The 16,045-nt window shown below is 34.0% G+C and overlaps 1 protein-coding gene across 1 annotated transcript; it reads right to left on the minus strand.

Annotated features, from left to right (window-relative positions):
* Positions 1-11,508: 11,508 nt before the first annotated feature.
* On the minus strand, positions 11,509-12,643 carry LOC132179042 (uncharacterized). Its single transcript, XM_059591660.2, has 3 exons — positions 12,452-12,643; positions 12,129-12,306; positions 11,509-11,738 (listed from the first exon to the last, which is right to left on the minus strand). Exons 1-3 carry the CDS (start codon positions 12,501-12,503, stop codon positions 11,693-11,695), a joined length of 276 nt encoding a protein of 91 aa, XP_059447643.1. The 5' UTR covers positions 12,504-12,643; the 3' UTR covers positions 11,509-11,692.
* Positions 12,644-16,045: the final 3,402 nt, after the last annotated feature.

Consider the following 16,045-nt stretch of genomic DNA (forward strand, 5'->3'; position numbering starts at 1 on the left):
TTAGACGGAAATTGGTAACAGAGGGTTTGAATTAAAAATTTTTGAAACATTAGGGGGTACATTGCCCATTTTTAAACATTGAGGTTCGAATTGAAAAACCCATGAAACTTCAGGGGGTAAAGTGAATTTAACATACATATATGTTGTATATATGTATATACAACATATATGTATGTTGTATATGTATATATAGGGAAAAATGCAGTTTAGCCCCCTGAAGTTTCAGGAGTTTTTCAATTTTAACCCCAAAATCTAAGAATTGGGGAAACCTAGATTGGGCAAATACAAATTTTCACACTGCAACCAGCAGATGTCAGCTTGTTCACACTTGTGTCCTTCATAACTCCATGTACAACAACCCATTTCAGATCAAAGAATACAAACCACATGGCAACTAAAACATGCCCCACACCCAAGATTCCACTTGAGCCAACCCCTTGACATTAGACAAACTAGAAAAATCATAACCACATTCAACATTTTCCCTTTGGTAATATCACAATTTCTTCAAAGTCTGAACAAAAATTTTAACTATTTTCTCCTCACAAGCCACAATAAAAAACATATTAATCAAACCCGATTTCAATACAAAAACATATTTCTTCCACAAACTATTATTGAAAAAAAAAAAAAAAAAAAAAAAAAAAAAAAAAACCTGAATTACGACTTAATAGCATTATGAATTGCAAAACTGTATACTTTTCAAACGACGAAAACCCCCAATAACTTCATATGAACAATACAATTTAGAGAAACTGCTAGTAATCAATTACGAAAGCGAGGCAAACCCTGACAATACTACAAATTCACGATTCTGCAAAAAGATAAACTGAAAACAAAGCACTGAAATCAACCATGAAAATCATATGAAAATTTTTACGAAAAAAAAAATTCATGCCAAATAAAAGAATTACCAGGCCAGGTACGATCAGATACTGAAGAGAACGTTGACCCTTTGTTCCCCCTTCCCTTTTTTTTTTTTTTTTGTTTGTTGTTGTTGTTGTTGTTGTTGTTGTAGAAGTTGTGCGTTCGGTTTTCAGGGCATGAGATTTGAAATTCCGTTACAAATGGGAGAAAATTAGGGCATGGTTGTCTCTCTCGTCCACACGACAAGGCAATTTTTTATCTACGGCTTTTGTTAACGGTGCTCGTTAAGGGTTTTTTTTTTTTAAAAAAAAAAACAAAATCATAATAATTTTTTTATTTTTATAAATGCTATGGACATTCTTACTCACATAGTCTCAAGTGTACACTTCATGACGTTATAATCAAAATTATTAATAATTTAAAATTTAATAGTAATGCATTTAAAATTGTGGTAATTTTTACTGTCACGTCAAAAAGTGATTGTCATAAAGGATTTAATAATGTTAGAATGTTTTAATCCTCAACTAATAATGGCTCCCCAAAAATGTTTTGGGTACTACACGATTAAAAGATCAAGGTTGGGATATAGGTGTTTGATTGGATTAAGAAAAATAACAACCAATAAAAAAAAAAGGAAGAAGATTTAGAGAAAAATATATATGATGTGTAGAGAATAAAAAGGATTTTATGGTGTAAATAGATAGAGCGCAATTGGGCCCATGGACATTTAATAAAAATGGTATTAATTTTGTGAGTTCTTTTAACATAATTCAAATGTGGGCAACTTCTTTTGAACAAACTTGGGATTTGTTCGAATGAAATTGAAACAAATTTGTTGTTATTGTTGAGAAAATGATGGTGGTGGTGATGATATTGTGATGAAGTTGATGATAAGTTGCATGGAAATTTGCAGAATATGTTGTAGTTGTGTTGTTGTGATCATAATGTTGTGGTGGTGTTTAGGGTTTTGGTATTGTGATTGATTTGTTATGAATATGGTTGTAGGAATGTTTTTGGAGTTTGATGAGTGCTTTGTGATGTTGGTACGTATAATGGTGAAGAGTATTTGGAGTTGTGTTAGACAATTTTTTTTTTTTTTTTTTGAAAGGGAAAGTGAGTTTTGATGATGTAAATGGCATGTTTGCGTTGCTTGTTGAAATGTTTCAAGTATAAGGTGAGGTGTGACACAAGGAGAGGTAGTGAGAATATTAGGGTTTTGTGTGCATTTTGTGCATAACAAACGTAGGACAGTGTGTTTTGGTTGAATGGAGTTGAATTTCATTTGAATGAATCTAACACATAATGGATTGTTCGATGACTCAATTGTAGTTCGTTCAAACGAGCTAGTAACTCTATTGAAACCTGTCGCACTTGTGGGTGAAACAATATATTCTGGGGTTCGTTTGAGCGAAATGGGAGTTGGTATGTATGAACTAGTGATAGAAAAGTTTGATTGATACTTCAATCATAGTTCTTTCAATCGAACTAAAACATAAAGGTTTAAATAGGTTTTTAATCAATTTTGGTTACAAGAAGATAGTAACTAAGGAGTTAAATTGCGTAACACCCTGCTTAAGTGGGTGACATTTTGCCTGTGAGTTTTTGGCAAAAGTGCTATTAGTGAAAAAACTGTTTACATATTTGGTAACTGCATGTCTTTAAGTGCTTTTTTGATAGAGAGGTGCTATTATACGGTCAATGCAGAAAACTCATGTTTTCTGCCTTCCACTAAAATGTTGCCACCTCAAATTATCTCAACTTATAAAATAGGCTTGGATGCACAAGATCATATGCCAAACTTCACTGCCTAGACCACGCACCTCCAAATGCCGCCTCGCCCAGCTTTGCCAAGCCCACGCCGCCAAGCTACTCCGATGGTTCACCACCGTTGCTCCGGCTGAAGGAATTAGAAAAAAACCATTCCAGCAACAAAATAACCCAAAAACAGATAGACTAAAAATTTGAGAAATCTATATGGACATGCTACCTATATTCACAGAACAAATCAATCCACTACAAAGCCAACATCAATCCACTGCAACTATACAAATTCCATCACATGTTTACACAACAAATTGATGTAAAAGCAAAAGCAAAAAAAAAAAAAAAAGTAAAAATCTAAGAATTGGGGAAACCCAAATTGGGCAAATACAATTTTTCACACTGCAACCAGTAGATGTCAGCTTGTTCACACTTGTGTCCTTCATAACTCTATGTACAACAACTCATTTCAGATCAAAGAATACAAACCACATGACAACTAAAACATGCCCCACACCCAAGCTTCCACTTGAGCCAACCCCTTGACATTAGACAAACTAGAAAAATCATAACCACATTCAACATTTTCCCTTTGGTAATATCACAATTTCTTTAAAGCTTGGACAAAAATTTCAACAATTTTCTCGTGACAAGCCACAATAAAGAACATATTAATCAAACCTGATTTTAATACAAAAACATACTTCTTCCACAATTATTGGAAAGAAAAAAAAAAAAAATCAAACCTGAATTCCAACTTAATAGCATTATGAATTGCAAAACTATATACTTTTCAAACGACGAAAACCCCCAATAACTTCATATGAACAATACAATTTAGAGAAACCGCTAGCAATCAATTACAAAAGCGAGGCAAACCCTATCAAAACTACAAATTCACGATTCCGCAAAAAGATGAACTGAAAACAAAGCACTGAAATCAACCACGAAAATCATATGGAAATTTTTACGAAAAAAAATTCATGCCGAATAAAAGAATTACCAGACCAGGTACGATCAGATACTGAAGAAAACGTTGACCCTTTGTTCCCCCTTCCTCTTTTTTGTTGTTGTTGTTGTTGTTGTTGTTGTTGTAGAAGTTGTGTGTTTGGTTTTTAGGGCATGAGATTTGAAATTCCTTTACAAATGGTAGAAAATTAGGGCATGGTTCTCTCTCTCGTCCACACGACAAGGCAATTTTTTATTTACGGCTTTTTTTGTTAACGGTGCCTGTTAAGGGTTTTTTTTTTTTTTTTTTTTTTAAACAAAATGATAATTTTTTTTTTAAATTTTTATAAATGCTATGGACATTCTTACTCACATAGTCTCAAGTGTACACTTCCTGACGTTATAATCAAAATTATTTTTAATTTAAAATTTAATAGTAATGCATTTAAAATTGTGGTAATTTTTACTGTCACGTCAAAAAGTGATAGTCATAAAAGATTTAATAATGTTAGAATGTTTTATCCTCAACTAATAATGGTTCCTCAAAAATGTTTTGGGTTCTGCATGATTAAGAGATCAAGGTTGGGATATAGGTGTTTGATTGGATTAAGAAAAATAACAACAACCAAAAAAAAAAATAAAGGAAGAAGATTTAGAGAAAAATATATATGATGTGTAGAGAATAAAAATGATTTTATGGTGTAAATAGATAGAGCGCAATTAGGCACGTGGACATTTAATCAAGGGGGTATTAATTTTGGGAGTTCTTTTAACATAATTCAAATGTGAGCAACTTCTTTTGAACAAACTTGGGGTTTGGTCGAATGAAATTGGAACAAATTTGTTCTTGTTGTTGAGAAAATAATGGTGGTGGTGATGATATTATGATGAAGTTGATGATAAGTTGCATGGAAATTTGCAGAATATGTTGTAATTGTGTTGTTGTGATCATAATGTTGTGGTGGTGTTTAGGGTTTTGGTATTGGCATTGATTTGTTATGAATATGGTTGTAGGAGTGTTTTTGGAGTTTGACGAATGCATTGTGATGTTGGTACGTATAATGGTGAAGAGTATTTGGAGTTGTGTTAGACATTTTTTTTTTGGGTGTGTTTTGTTGAAAGGGAAAGTGAGTTTTTATGATGTAAATGACATGTTTGCATTGCTTGTTGAAATGTTTCAAGTATAAGATGAGGTGTGACACAAGGAGTGGTAGTGAGAATATTAGGGTTTTGTGTGCATTTCATGCATAACAAACGTACGACAATGTGTTTTGGTCGAATAGAGTTGAATTTCATTTGAATGAATCTAACACATAATGGATTGTTCGATGACTCAATTGTAGTTCGTTCAAACGAGCCAGTAACTCTATTGAAATGTGTCGCACTTGTGGGTGAAACAATGTATTCTGGGTTTCGTTTGAGCAAAATGGGAGTTTGTTTGTATGAACTAGTGATAGAAAAGTTCGATTAATACTTCAATCATAGTTCTTTCAATCGAACTAAAGCATAAAGGTTTAAATAGGTTTTTAATCAATTTTGGTTACAAGAAGATAGTAACTAAGGAGTGAAATTGCGTAACACCCTACTTAAGTGGGTTAAGTGGGTGACATTTTGCTTGTGAGTTTTTCGCAAAAGTGCAATTACTGAAAAACTGTTTACATGTTTGGTAACTGCATGTCTTTAAGTACTTTTTTTATAGAGATGTGCTATTATACAGTCAAGGCAGAAAACATGAGTTTTTTTGACTTCCACTAAAATGTTGTCTCCTCAGATTATCTCAACTTACAAAATAAACTTGGATGCACAAGATCAAATGCCAAACTTCACTGCCTAGACCACGCACCTCCAAACGCTGCCCCGCCCAGCTTTGCCAAGCCCACGACGCCAAGCTACTCCGACGGTTCACCACTGTTGCTTTGACTGAAGGAATTAGAAAAAAACCATTCCAGCAACAAAATAACCCAAAAAAATAGACTAAAAATCTGAGAAATCTATGTAGACTTGCTACCTATATTCACAGAGCAAATCAATCCACTACAAAGCCAACATCAATCCACTGCAACTATACAAATTCCATCACATGTTTACACAACAAATTGATGTAAAAGCAAAAGCAAAAAAAAGAAGTAAAAATCTAAGAATTGGGGAAACCCAGATTGGGCAAATACAAATTTTCACACTATAACTAGCAGATGTCAGTTTGTTCACACTTGTGTCCTTCATAACCCCATGTACAACAACCCATTTCAGATTAAAGAATACAAACCACATGGCAACTAAAACATGCCCCACACCCAAGATTCCAATAGCCTTCCAACAAGGGATCAAACAAGTGATTTCAGGCTTGGCGGTGGGCAGCCGGCTGGATAGGGGATCGGCCTAGGCGTGGGTGCCGGCCTCCTAACAGGGGATCAAACAAGCGATTTCAGGCTAGGCGGTGGGCAAGGCAGCATGGGTGGGCAGCCTGCTGGGCGGTGGCAGCCAGCTGGACGGGGGGATCGGCCTGGGCGTCAGTGCCAGCCTATTCCGGCCAGATGGGCCGGGGCGGTGGGTGCGGCCTGCATCGGCCATGTGGTGGGCTGGGCGGCATTGGATTTTTGAACCTGGTTGGGCAAAGGATCGGGCTGGTTGTGGGTGGCGGCCTGTTCCAGCTGGATGAGCGGTGGGTGCATGCGAAAATCTGAAGAGAGAAATGATGGGTTTCATTTTGCAGGTGGTATAATCTGGTGTAGTTAAGTTCATTTTGTAAGTTGAAATAAGCTAAGTTGTCCTTTTTTGGTTGGTGAGTGTAAACTGTGTCATTTACGCCATGACCAAACAGAAGACATTCCCTTTTTGATGTTAGGTAACAAAACTAAAAAAGTGTTTTTAGTTGTAAAAATGACAATAAAGGACATGTAATAATTTTTTTTATTATAGGCTAAAAAAATCATTACCAGTCCCATCAAATATGTCATTTTACGTGAAATTATTACATGTTTTTCAATAAAGGCCAAAGGTTGTTAATGATTTTTTTTTTTTTTTTTTCATTTTATAACCTTTTTATATAAAAATGTTTAATGTTAGCTTTCACAAGTAACAATTATTTTGTAATGGTTTAGGTAACAAAACATCAACATTTTCTTTCTTTTGTTCTTATATGTAATAAAAAGTGATGTCAATCATTTTCTTTCTTTCTTTTTTTAAATTATTTAAAGTATTTAACACTTCAAAGTATTTAAATAGTTTATAACAGAACAACATTAAAAAAAATAAAATAATTAACGGGTCATAAGTAGATTAACAATATGATCACACTCAATGTTCATAGAATTTTCATTGGACGTTTGTGATTGTTGTATGCTTGACTTATCTTGTGCTTTGTCATCGCCTATAGTGTCAGTAGGTAGTAAATCATCGTCATCATCATATGGTTGGAACTCAGTATCCTTTATTACATGCTTCCTAATAAAGTTATGAAGAGCCATAGACGCCACCACGATTTTCACTTGTGTATCATACGGAAAATTCGACATGGAATGTAATAATTTCCACTTATTTTTCCAAACTCCGAATGTTCTTTCAATAGTGCATCTAAGTGATGAATGTGTATGATTAAAAATTTCATGCATACCCCTCGATTGCCTTCCAGTTTATAGTAATATTGTTTTCCAGTTTTTTCATTAAATTTATCTATCACATTTTTCCATCATACCCAATTGAAATGTGTTCCTGGGCAGTTACCAACATGAATCTCAGTAATACATATATCAAGATAATCTTCTAACATTTTTTCAGTCCAAACTACTTTCTTTATCTGAGTATCTGCAGTAGCAACAGCAACGTTGCTTTGACATTTTTTACTCATGTTTGTCACACAATAAATAAGCTGATAAAATTATAAATAAATAAAAAATATGTTAAACACTATTAACAATTAAAAATTCGTTTAATGTAATCAACTGATGATAGAGTGTAGAAATTCATATTTACATGAATAATATGTATGTCCATCAAACAAAAGGGCAACAAAAAAAAAAATAATGGAACCAAGTTTCGGCAACAGGAAAAGCATTAAATAATTCATGTTTTCTCATGAGGCGTGATCCCTATCTCATTGAATTACCCATTGAAGACACAAAATATTAAAATATATTAATATTTGAAGAATTTTTCAAAAAATTTATTTCTTTTGATGGTTTCTCATGAACTAAAAAATACATTATACTATAATTATTAGTGCTTGCCTTCATCAAAAAGCAAGAAGCAAACCATAAAACAAAAAGCTAAATAGGAGATACAAAACGCAGGAAGCAAAACATAAAACGCAGGAATTAAGGTATTGGATGCCAGCTCGTAATCTTGAGTTCCTCTGCTGCACGTCAGTCTTGGGAAGTGTGCATCAATTGCTTCGATTAACTACCCCTTCATCTCCATTTTCGGTACTCACTCACCTAAACCCATTTCACTTCCCCTCCCACTCGGCCATTCACTCACGTCTCTCAGCCCAGGCTATGGATTTGTTGTAAGTCTCATACTCTTCAATCACTCTCAAACCCATCTTCTATCCCACACGCCCAAAACCTTCAATCACTCTCAAACCTTATCTCTCCTTTATCTTCGTCCCTTCTATTCTCTATATTATTCTATCTTCATCTATATTTTTTCTATATGTGTTCTGTAGATATGTGTTTTCTTGGAAAAAAAATAGATGAGCAAAAGCAAAATCAAACGGAGCTTTAACTCACCTGCAACGGGATAACACTTTCTGCCTGGATTTCCCTCGTTCTGGAGCAGCTCTAACCGCAGCAACGAGAAGGACAAATCAAGCTTGTTTGGGAAGAGATGCTTATATACAGGTATGGTTGTTATTACGTGAAATTCGTAAGGATATATTTGTCTGTGCATATATTTCATTAACCACAAAACCACGGCGCGCCTTTCTTCCAAACATACGTTTGAGCAGAAGCCTCGATATCCAGCTTTGAGGCAAACGTGTGTTTGAACATTTGAAACCTCAAAAGCCCTTTCGAATGATTTTACCAAACGACCATGATTTTTTTGAAATGGGCTTTTCAGGCTCTAGAAGTGTGTTTGCAGACCCAAACATGCTCTTAATCAAAAGGGTGTTAATTTTGGGAGTTCTTTTAACATAATTCAAATGTGGGCAACTTCTTTCGAACAAACTTAGGGTTTGTTCGAATAAAATTGAAACAAATTTGTTGTTGTTATTGAGAAAATGATGGTGGTGGTGATGGTATTGTGATGAAGTTGATGATAAGTTGCATGAAAATTTGCAGAATATGTTGTAGTTGTATTATTGCGATCATAATGTTGTTGTGGTGTTTAGGGTTTTGGTATTGTGATTGAGTTTTTATGAATATGGTTGTAGGAGTGTTTTTGGAGTTTGATGAGTGCTTTGTGATTTTTTATTTTATTTTTTTTTAGAAAAAAAAAAAAAAAAATTGGCTTTAGCCTATAACTCTAATACCAGGAAAAAGAACATAATCAAATGGAAAAATAAATACAATAGCAGAAATAAAAGAAAATAAAGACAACAAATTTTAAGTGATTTGGTCTAAGACCTATTTTCATAAGATAAAGCCTAAATGACTACATTTTTGCTTTTATTCAATTGATAGTGCTTTGTGATGTTGGTGTAATGGTGAAGAGTATTTGGAGTTGTGTTAGACAATTTTTTTTGTTGTGTTTTGTTGAAAGGGAAAGTGAGTTTTGTGATGTAAATAGCATGTTTGTGTTGCTTGTTGAATGTTTCAAGTATAAGGTGAGGTGTGACACAGGGAGCGATAGTGAGAATATTAGGGTTTTGTGTGTATTTCGTTCATAACAAATGTAGGACAGTGTGGTTTGGTCGAACGGAGTTGAATTTCATTTGAATGAATCTAATACATAATGATTTGTTCGATAACTCAATTGTAGTTCATTCAAACGAGCCAATAACTATTGAAACGTGTCGCACATGTGGGTGAAACAATGTATTCTGGGGTTTGTTTGAGCGAAATGGGAGTTTGTTTGTATGAATTAGGGATAGAAAAGCTCGATTGATACTTCAATCGTAGTTCTTTGAATTTAACTAAAACATAAATGTTTAAATAGGTTTTAATCAATTTTGGTTACAAGAAGATGGTAACTAAGGAATTAAATTGCGTAACACCTTGCTTAAGTGGATGACATTTGAATTTAAAATTTGAGATATAAAATATAAAAAAAGAAAAATTAAGGTAAGTGAGTAAATTAGGCCACTTATTAGCATGGCGAAATTAGGCAAAAGGTTACCGAAGCGACTAAAGATTTTGACACTACGAAAATTTAACGAAATTGAGACAAAACAAATGATTTGATAATAGATAAAACCTTAAAGATTGGCTCGTCAAAAAAAAAACAAAAAAACAAAACAAAACCTCAAATAGTGATTTGATAATAAATAAAACTCCAAAATGGAACAGTATTTTGTCCTAAAATTAAACCAATCTGTCATGGTTGAAGAACAAAACTCAAAAGAATTCTTGGGTACTTTGCTTATGTAAAACAACACTTATGGATTGATTGGTCGATCAACTTGGTTTGCTGTTTCTTAAATTCTTCTGCGGATTGATTGGTTTAGGAGCCGTCCTTTTGCGTGCACCAATCAACACTAGCGTATGATAACAAAGCCCATCGTAACATAAAGGTTAGGGCCTACTGATCAATAGTTCAATACCTTTAAGCTAGGGCACTTCAACCAATTTTATTTTATTTATTTTTTTTTTTTTTTAAAAAAAAAAAAAATCATAGCAATTAGATAATTATTAAATTATAATAATGATAAAACTTAGGCAATGGCCCATTTTTAAGTATATAATAAGCTTCAAATACATAATAAATTATGATAAGAAAAAACGAATCAATTATATTATTACTTTAGTTCATCAACCAAATCAAACCAATTGAGTTGGTGTTGGACCTTTGGTTGATCTAGTTCTAATTGCTGATGTGCTTTGCTGTTTTTTTTTTCAAATCACGACGGTTCTCTTTTACATGGGCACCGTTAATTCATGTGGTACTATTCAACCCATTCGATTCGAGTTCGAACCCAAATTGAATACTCAATTGGGACTTTTCTTAATTCCCGTATGCTTCACAGCTTTTCCGTCTCGTTCACGCGTGAGACTTGAAGGATATAGTCAGCAATGAATGTTCACCTCCACAATTCTGTTTATTATATTAATCATAAAGGATTGAGAGTGTTCTTAGGTGGACATATATGTTTGTTATGTTCCACTAAAAAAACGTTGAGTGCATGATTCGCAAGCATAATGTTTGCTACCTTAACGATGAATTGCAAAAAGGTACCCACTCTAGCTCACAACAAAAGCATTGAAATATCAGAAGATTGGACCCCAAAAGCAACCACTCTACCATTACAACTATCACACGAAGTTACTTTCTTGATGCTAAAAGATGCTAAAAAACGCTTAATTTAGGGTATCAGATTACGCTTAATTTAGGGTATCAAATTTTTTAATTTTTTGCAATGTCTATCTTCCGTTATGATTAGAGGGCAAAAGCCAATAGGAATAAATAAAATACATATAAACTTGGAACTGTTGTACATGCAAATCCAATCATCCACCTATGCTAAACCTTGATTAGTGATTACCCCCACGAAAAGATTAAAAACAAAAAAGAATTCTTTGTCCTTACGGAACCGATTCCTTTTTGGCTGGCCTTCTGTTCCTGAGAAAGCTACCCAAATCCAACCCAACAACAGCTATTCAATTTCAAATTTCAAACTTAATTAAGTTTACTACCATATTATTATACGTGGTATCTTTTCTATGGTGTTTTCAAAAAAACAAAAAAGACTAGATTTTCTAAACCCAAATGACAAATTGAATCTTTACAATTTACATCCAAGAAATTGTTGATGAAAGGAGAAAACAGGGATAGGAATTGAAACGAAACCCAGAAACATATACATTATAACAAGAGGTTCAACATCCAAGCAAAAGTTCAATATTATTTTATAAAGATAAAAACAGTCATTTGAAATTAGCCCAAACATTGGGTAATCCGAATTGTCTACGTGGCATATGACTCATGACTCCATTTTTGCTGCAATGTTTTTTTCTGGTCATCAGAAGCAGGCATCCAAGAGGCAGCAACAGCACAAGGCAGCCAAACTGCACGCAAAAAAAATTAACAAATCTTAATTTAATTACTTCATTAAATGCCTAATTAAATGAACATAATTAGCATGTCTCTTTGACATTTGATTCAAACAAACAAACAAACAACGGTAATTAATCATGAGTTCATAAAAGCTAATTTTGGCTTTTTTCTTTTTCAGTTCCAAATTGGGATCACAAAAAAAATATCTATTTATGGACTGATCTTCAACAATATCCCCATGAAGAAAGTCGCCATGGAAACCAACCCCATCTTATCCAACTGTCATGCAAGGCGGGTTGATTCGTTCCAAAAAACTGGAAACCAGCCTGGATCCACCCAGATCTGGGTCAACAGGCTCGGTCAACGATTAACAGAGAAAGAAAAGGATAAGAGAGACGTACCAGCCTTCCAGCATGCCAGTACTGCTACTTTGTTGTTGCTGAGGAGGAGGCTGCGCGTACTGAGGGGCGTAGGCCGGAGGATAACCCTGCTGGGGAGGGTATCCCGCCGGAGGATATCCCTGCGCGGGATATCCCGGAGGCGGATATGCGTCCTTAGGATATCCGTCTGGCGGATAACCTGTTCGCATAAAACCCACAAAGAAACAGAGATCCGATCCAGAGTCAGATCCAACAAACAAAAATAAATAAATAAAACACGCAAAACCCACAAATCCATATCGACACAAAAGCAGAATTTACAAAGATTTGATTGGAGGGGTGACCTTGCTGGGGAGGAACACCGACAGGGGGCTGTTGCTGGTTGTAGTAACTCATTCTTTCTGTTCTTGAAGGCCTGCAATCTGAGATCTGGTTTCTGGTATTAATAAAGGAGGAGAGAAAGTGGGGTTTTCTTGTTTTTATAGGGTGCGAAAGTAGAAGAAGAAGATTGGGTAGTGGTGGGGGAGTTGGAATCGAGACAGGTCTGTTTGGTATTTTTCGAGTTATCAAAAAATAGATTATGTGGGAGAGTCGGTTAAATTTCCTGATATTTACACGTAATAATGGCTGCGATGACTAATTGCGATAATGAGGTGGCAACAATCTGGGGTTGCGATTGAGTCTTGGTAAACGCTTTTTATGGGGCGACCCTTTTTTTCCCTCCTTTCTTTATTAATAATAATTAGTTGGATTTGCGAAAAATACATTACCGTGTCCAACGCGCGTAGCTGCACTTTTTTTGTCTTTTTTATCATCAGCTTTATCTTCGGACTGCGGGGAGGAAATCACGAAAATGTTATACCATCATAATTGATAACTTCTATAAGGAGGTAGTTTCTTTTGTATCCATTAATAAGAAACTGTCACTTGAGAATATCGTACAAATCTAAATAAGAACAAAAATTTTAAATTATTTAGATTTATATATTTATTATTATTTTTTTTTAAGAATATGGGAAGGGCCGCTACCCCCAGCACATTGGGGGGTGGCCGGTGAGCCAGCCCCTGCATAATCTTTAAAAAAAAAAAAAAAAAAAATCATAATAATTTAGTGTTTTGGTGCTTATTTCATTTGGTGCAATAATTCTATGTGACCATTTCTTATTGGTGGGCACAAAAGAACTGATTTACACCAGCTCCTTATAGAAATCGCTCTTCACTTTTATTGTTGTCAATTTTTTACGCAGTTTGCAAACACAACACGAAATTATAAGATTAGAGTTTGGCATAAACCAATTTGCATCATAAAATGGTCAACGGATCATGTTAGGTTATATCAAACGGTTAAACATATCGTGTTTAGGCATAATGGGTCAAATGGATTATGTCAGATTACTCACAAGTCGCATTCTAGTTTCAGGGGCGGAACAAAAACTTTTAGTTTGAGAGGCGAAATTTTAAAAAAATAAATAAAAAAAAAAATTGGAGGCGCGGGGGACAAGGATGGGGAATTAATTTTTAAGGGTGTATTTTATAAAAAAATTATTTTTTTTGGGATCACCTCCCCCAAATTATAAGGTGGTTCTGTCCCTGTCTAGTTTACCTTTATTATGTTAGCGCATTAATCAAATCGACCCAAACCCAACCTGCCAACCCATTTTATCAGTCCTATAATATATGTTGCGTTATACCTGTCACGTTACTCCTCTTCTCCATCAAATTATCAATGGGGGTGCGGCTATAGGTACTCGCCCATTGGATGAGTTGAGGCATTAGAGATTACTTAGAGCTTTTAGTGTTAAGTGATCCATTAGGAAGTGAAAATCTCTCTCTTTGTGTGTTTTTCTTGGTGCTCTTAGATTATAGAATTTTTTGTGGGTGTTGCTCCAAGAATTCAGAGAGCATACAATGTATTCCACCTCAAAATAAGGTAGAACAACACTTGATTGTTTGCATTGTAAGTGAGGTCCTCTTTTATTCCGCTGTGTGTTTCAATTTTGTAACGGTTTTTGACTTCAGAACAAAAACCAAAACACAAGGGGAAAAAAAAAAAATCGTTAACAAACATGGCCTAGCTACTTTATTTGAGTAATGTCGTAAATGTTGACGTGACAATCATAATCAAATTTAATAGTTGAATTAATTTTTTTTCTCTTAAAAAAGAAAAAGAAAATAGTCAATGAATTTTTTTTCTTTTTCTTTTTTGGTAAAATTATAGAAATGTAGTACTTCCATATTTGTGGGGAAAAAGGTAAGATTTATAATTGAAGCAACACTCTGACAAACTTGGGGTTGTTTACCATTCTAGAGTCCTTGTTAGACAAGACTCCTTGCAAATCTTTAGTTTGACACTTTCTTTTTTTTTGTGACAAATTTAGTTTGACCAATTAACAACAACAATCAAACGTTAATTTGATTGGGAATTCAAATTAACGCGACAGGACATATAATTGTTCAATTAGGAAAACATAAAAGTACGTAGAAAGCACGTAATGACATGTGAACGTGAAAATCTCTTTTACTGTCTCTACCCTTCTATTAATTTTTAAACTAAACTTTTGTATACATGTTAATTAGTCTTTCTTTTTAATTTATTAAACTATGAAAGTTGCTTTAATGTCATTAATTATTCTAGCATTATTGGGAAATATTAAAAAAATAAATAAAGGAAAGAACAAAAGGGAAAAGAGCATCTTGATCATATTAATATTTATCACTTTTATAATCTCAATCTTTATCATTTTTTTTTATTATTATTATTATCAATAAACAAGAGTTTTCCTTTAATCTACCCATTAACAATCTGCGAACCTCAAATTAGAAGCGAGCCCATTTAGAGGCTCCCACTCGAATAACAACCGTCAATATGGGTACGAACCCATTATGACAAACCATCCTGCTATAGGAAACCCATTATGGCGAGCCTCAGCAAGGTTCGTCACCATCGATCCAAGAGTTGATTGCGCCAAGCTAAGTCCCGTATGACGAACCATCTCACTACACATGACAAACAATGCGAAAGAGCTGTAAGAAATGCCATACCTCACCTACCAAACCCTGACAATTATGAATGTGCTCTCTTTTAAAGTGAGCATAATTAGGTGGAATGCTTAAACTAATTAATACTTCTTTTTTCTTTTTTGGTTTTTTAACATCAAGTTTGGTGGAAGGCATCATCTTTGAGTCTTTGACCATTTCATCAATTATATATATTACTAATAATAAAAAAATCATTCCTAAAATAATATATAGGATTCATAAGCGTCCTTTTTCTCCGTTCAATATTTTGTTACAAGTCTCATTGTAAATATATGGAAAATATATTATAATGTAACAAAATTAGGGTCTTTACACAACGTTTCTTTGTTATATTATTGTAATTATTTTCATATTAAGTATTTATCATAAATAGTATTTAAATTTTTTATTTTTACTCGAACCAACAAGTTACTGGATCGACAACCCAGTAAAACAAATTCACAATGTTGTCTGTCATGGTTGGCCAATGTGCAAAAATAATATAATAATTAATAAAATTAATAATAATAAAATCATAGCACCTCGAAGCAATTAATCACGTGGTCCGCTACTCTTGTGAGTCTTGTTCAAACATGTAAAAGGGTTTGACGCCTTAAGCAAAGTTGACATGCATTGCACTCATCGCATACTATGTTCATTTTGCCATATATATATATATGGGAGTGAATATCTTGGGACGGAACATTTGATCCTAGTTGATGATTAAATAAGATTTTGATTTCTTGTTGGACATGTCATATATATATATATATATATATATATATATATATGATTTTGATTTTCAAATTTGTCATTCGTATTAAATTTAATATTGGACGAATCACTAAAAAGCATTAAATAAAAACTGAGTAACGCTAGAAATTACAAGCTAATTTACTAATGCTTTTTAGATGGTGTTT

Source organism: Corylus avellana, chromosome 4 (genome assembly GCF_965113065.1).
Source record: "Corylus avellana chromosome 4, dhCorAvel1.hap1.2, whole genome shotgun sequence".
In the NCBI taxonomy this organism is placed as follows: domain Eukaryota; kingdom Viridiplantae; phylum Streptophyta; class Magnoliopsida; order Fagales; family Betulaceae; genus Corylus; species Corylus avellana.

Excerpts from the sequence above, each read along its gene's own strand:
- LOC132179042 (XM_059591660.2), bottom strand. The coding sequence starts at position 12,503 with ATGAGTTACTACAACCAGCAACAGCCCCCTGTCGGTGTTCCTCCCCAG. Across the intron at positions 12,307-12,451 it reads CGGTGTTCCTCCCCAGCAAG|GTTATCCGCCAGACGGATAT; the intron begins GTCACCCCTCCA and ends TTATGCGAACAG. Across the intron at positions 11,739-12,128 it reads ACTGGCATGCTGGAAGGCTG|TTTGGCTGCCTTGTGCTGTT; the intron begins GTACGTCTCTCT and ends TTTTGCGTGCAG.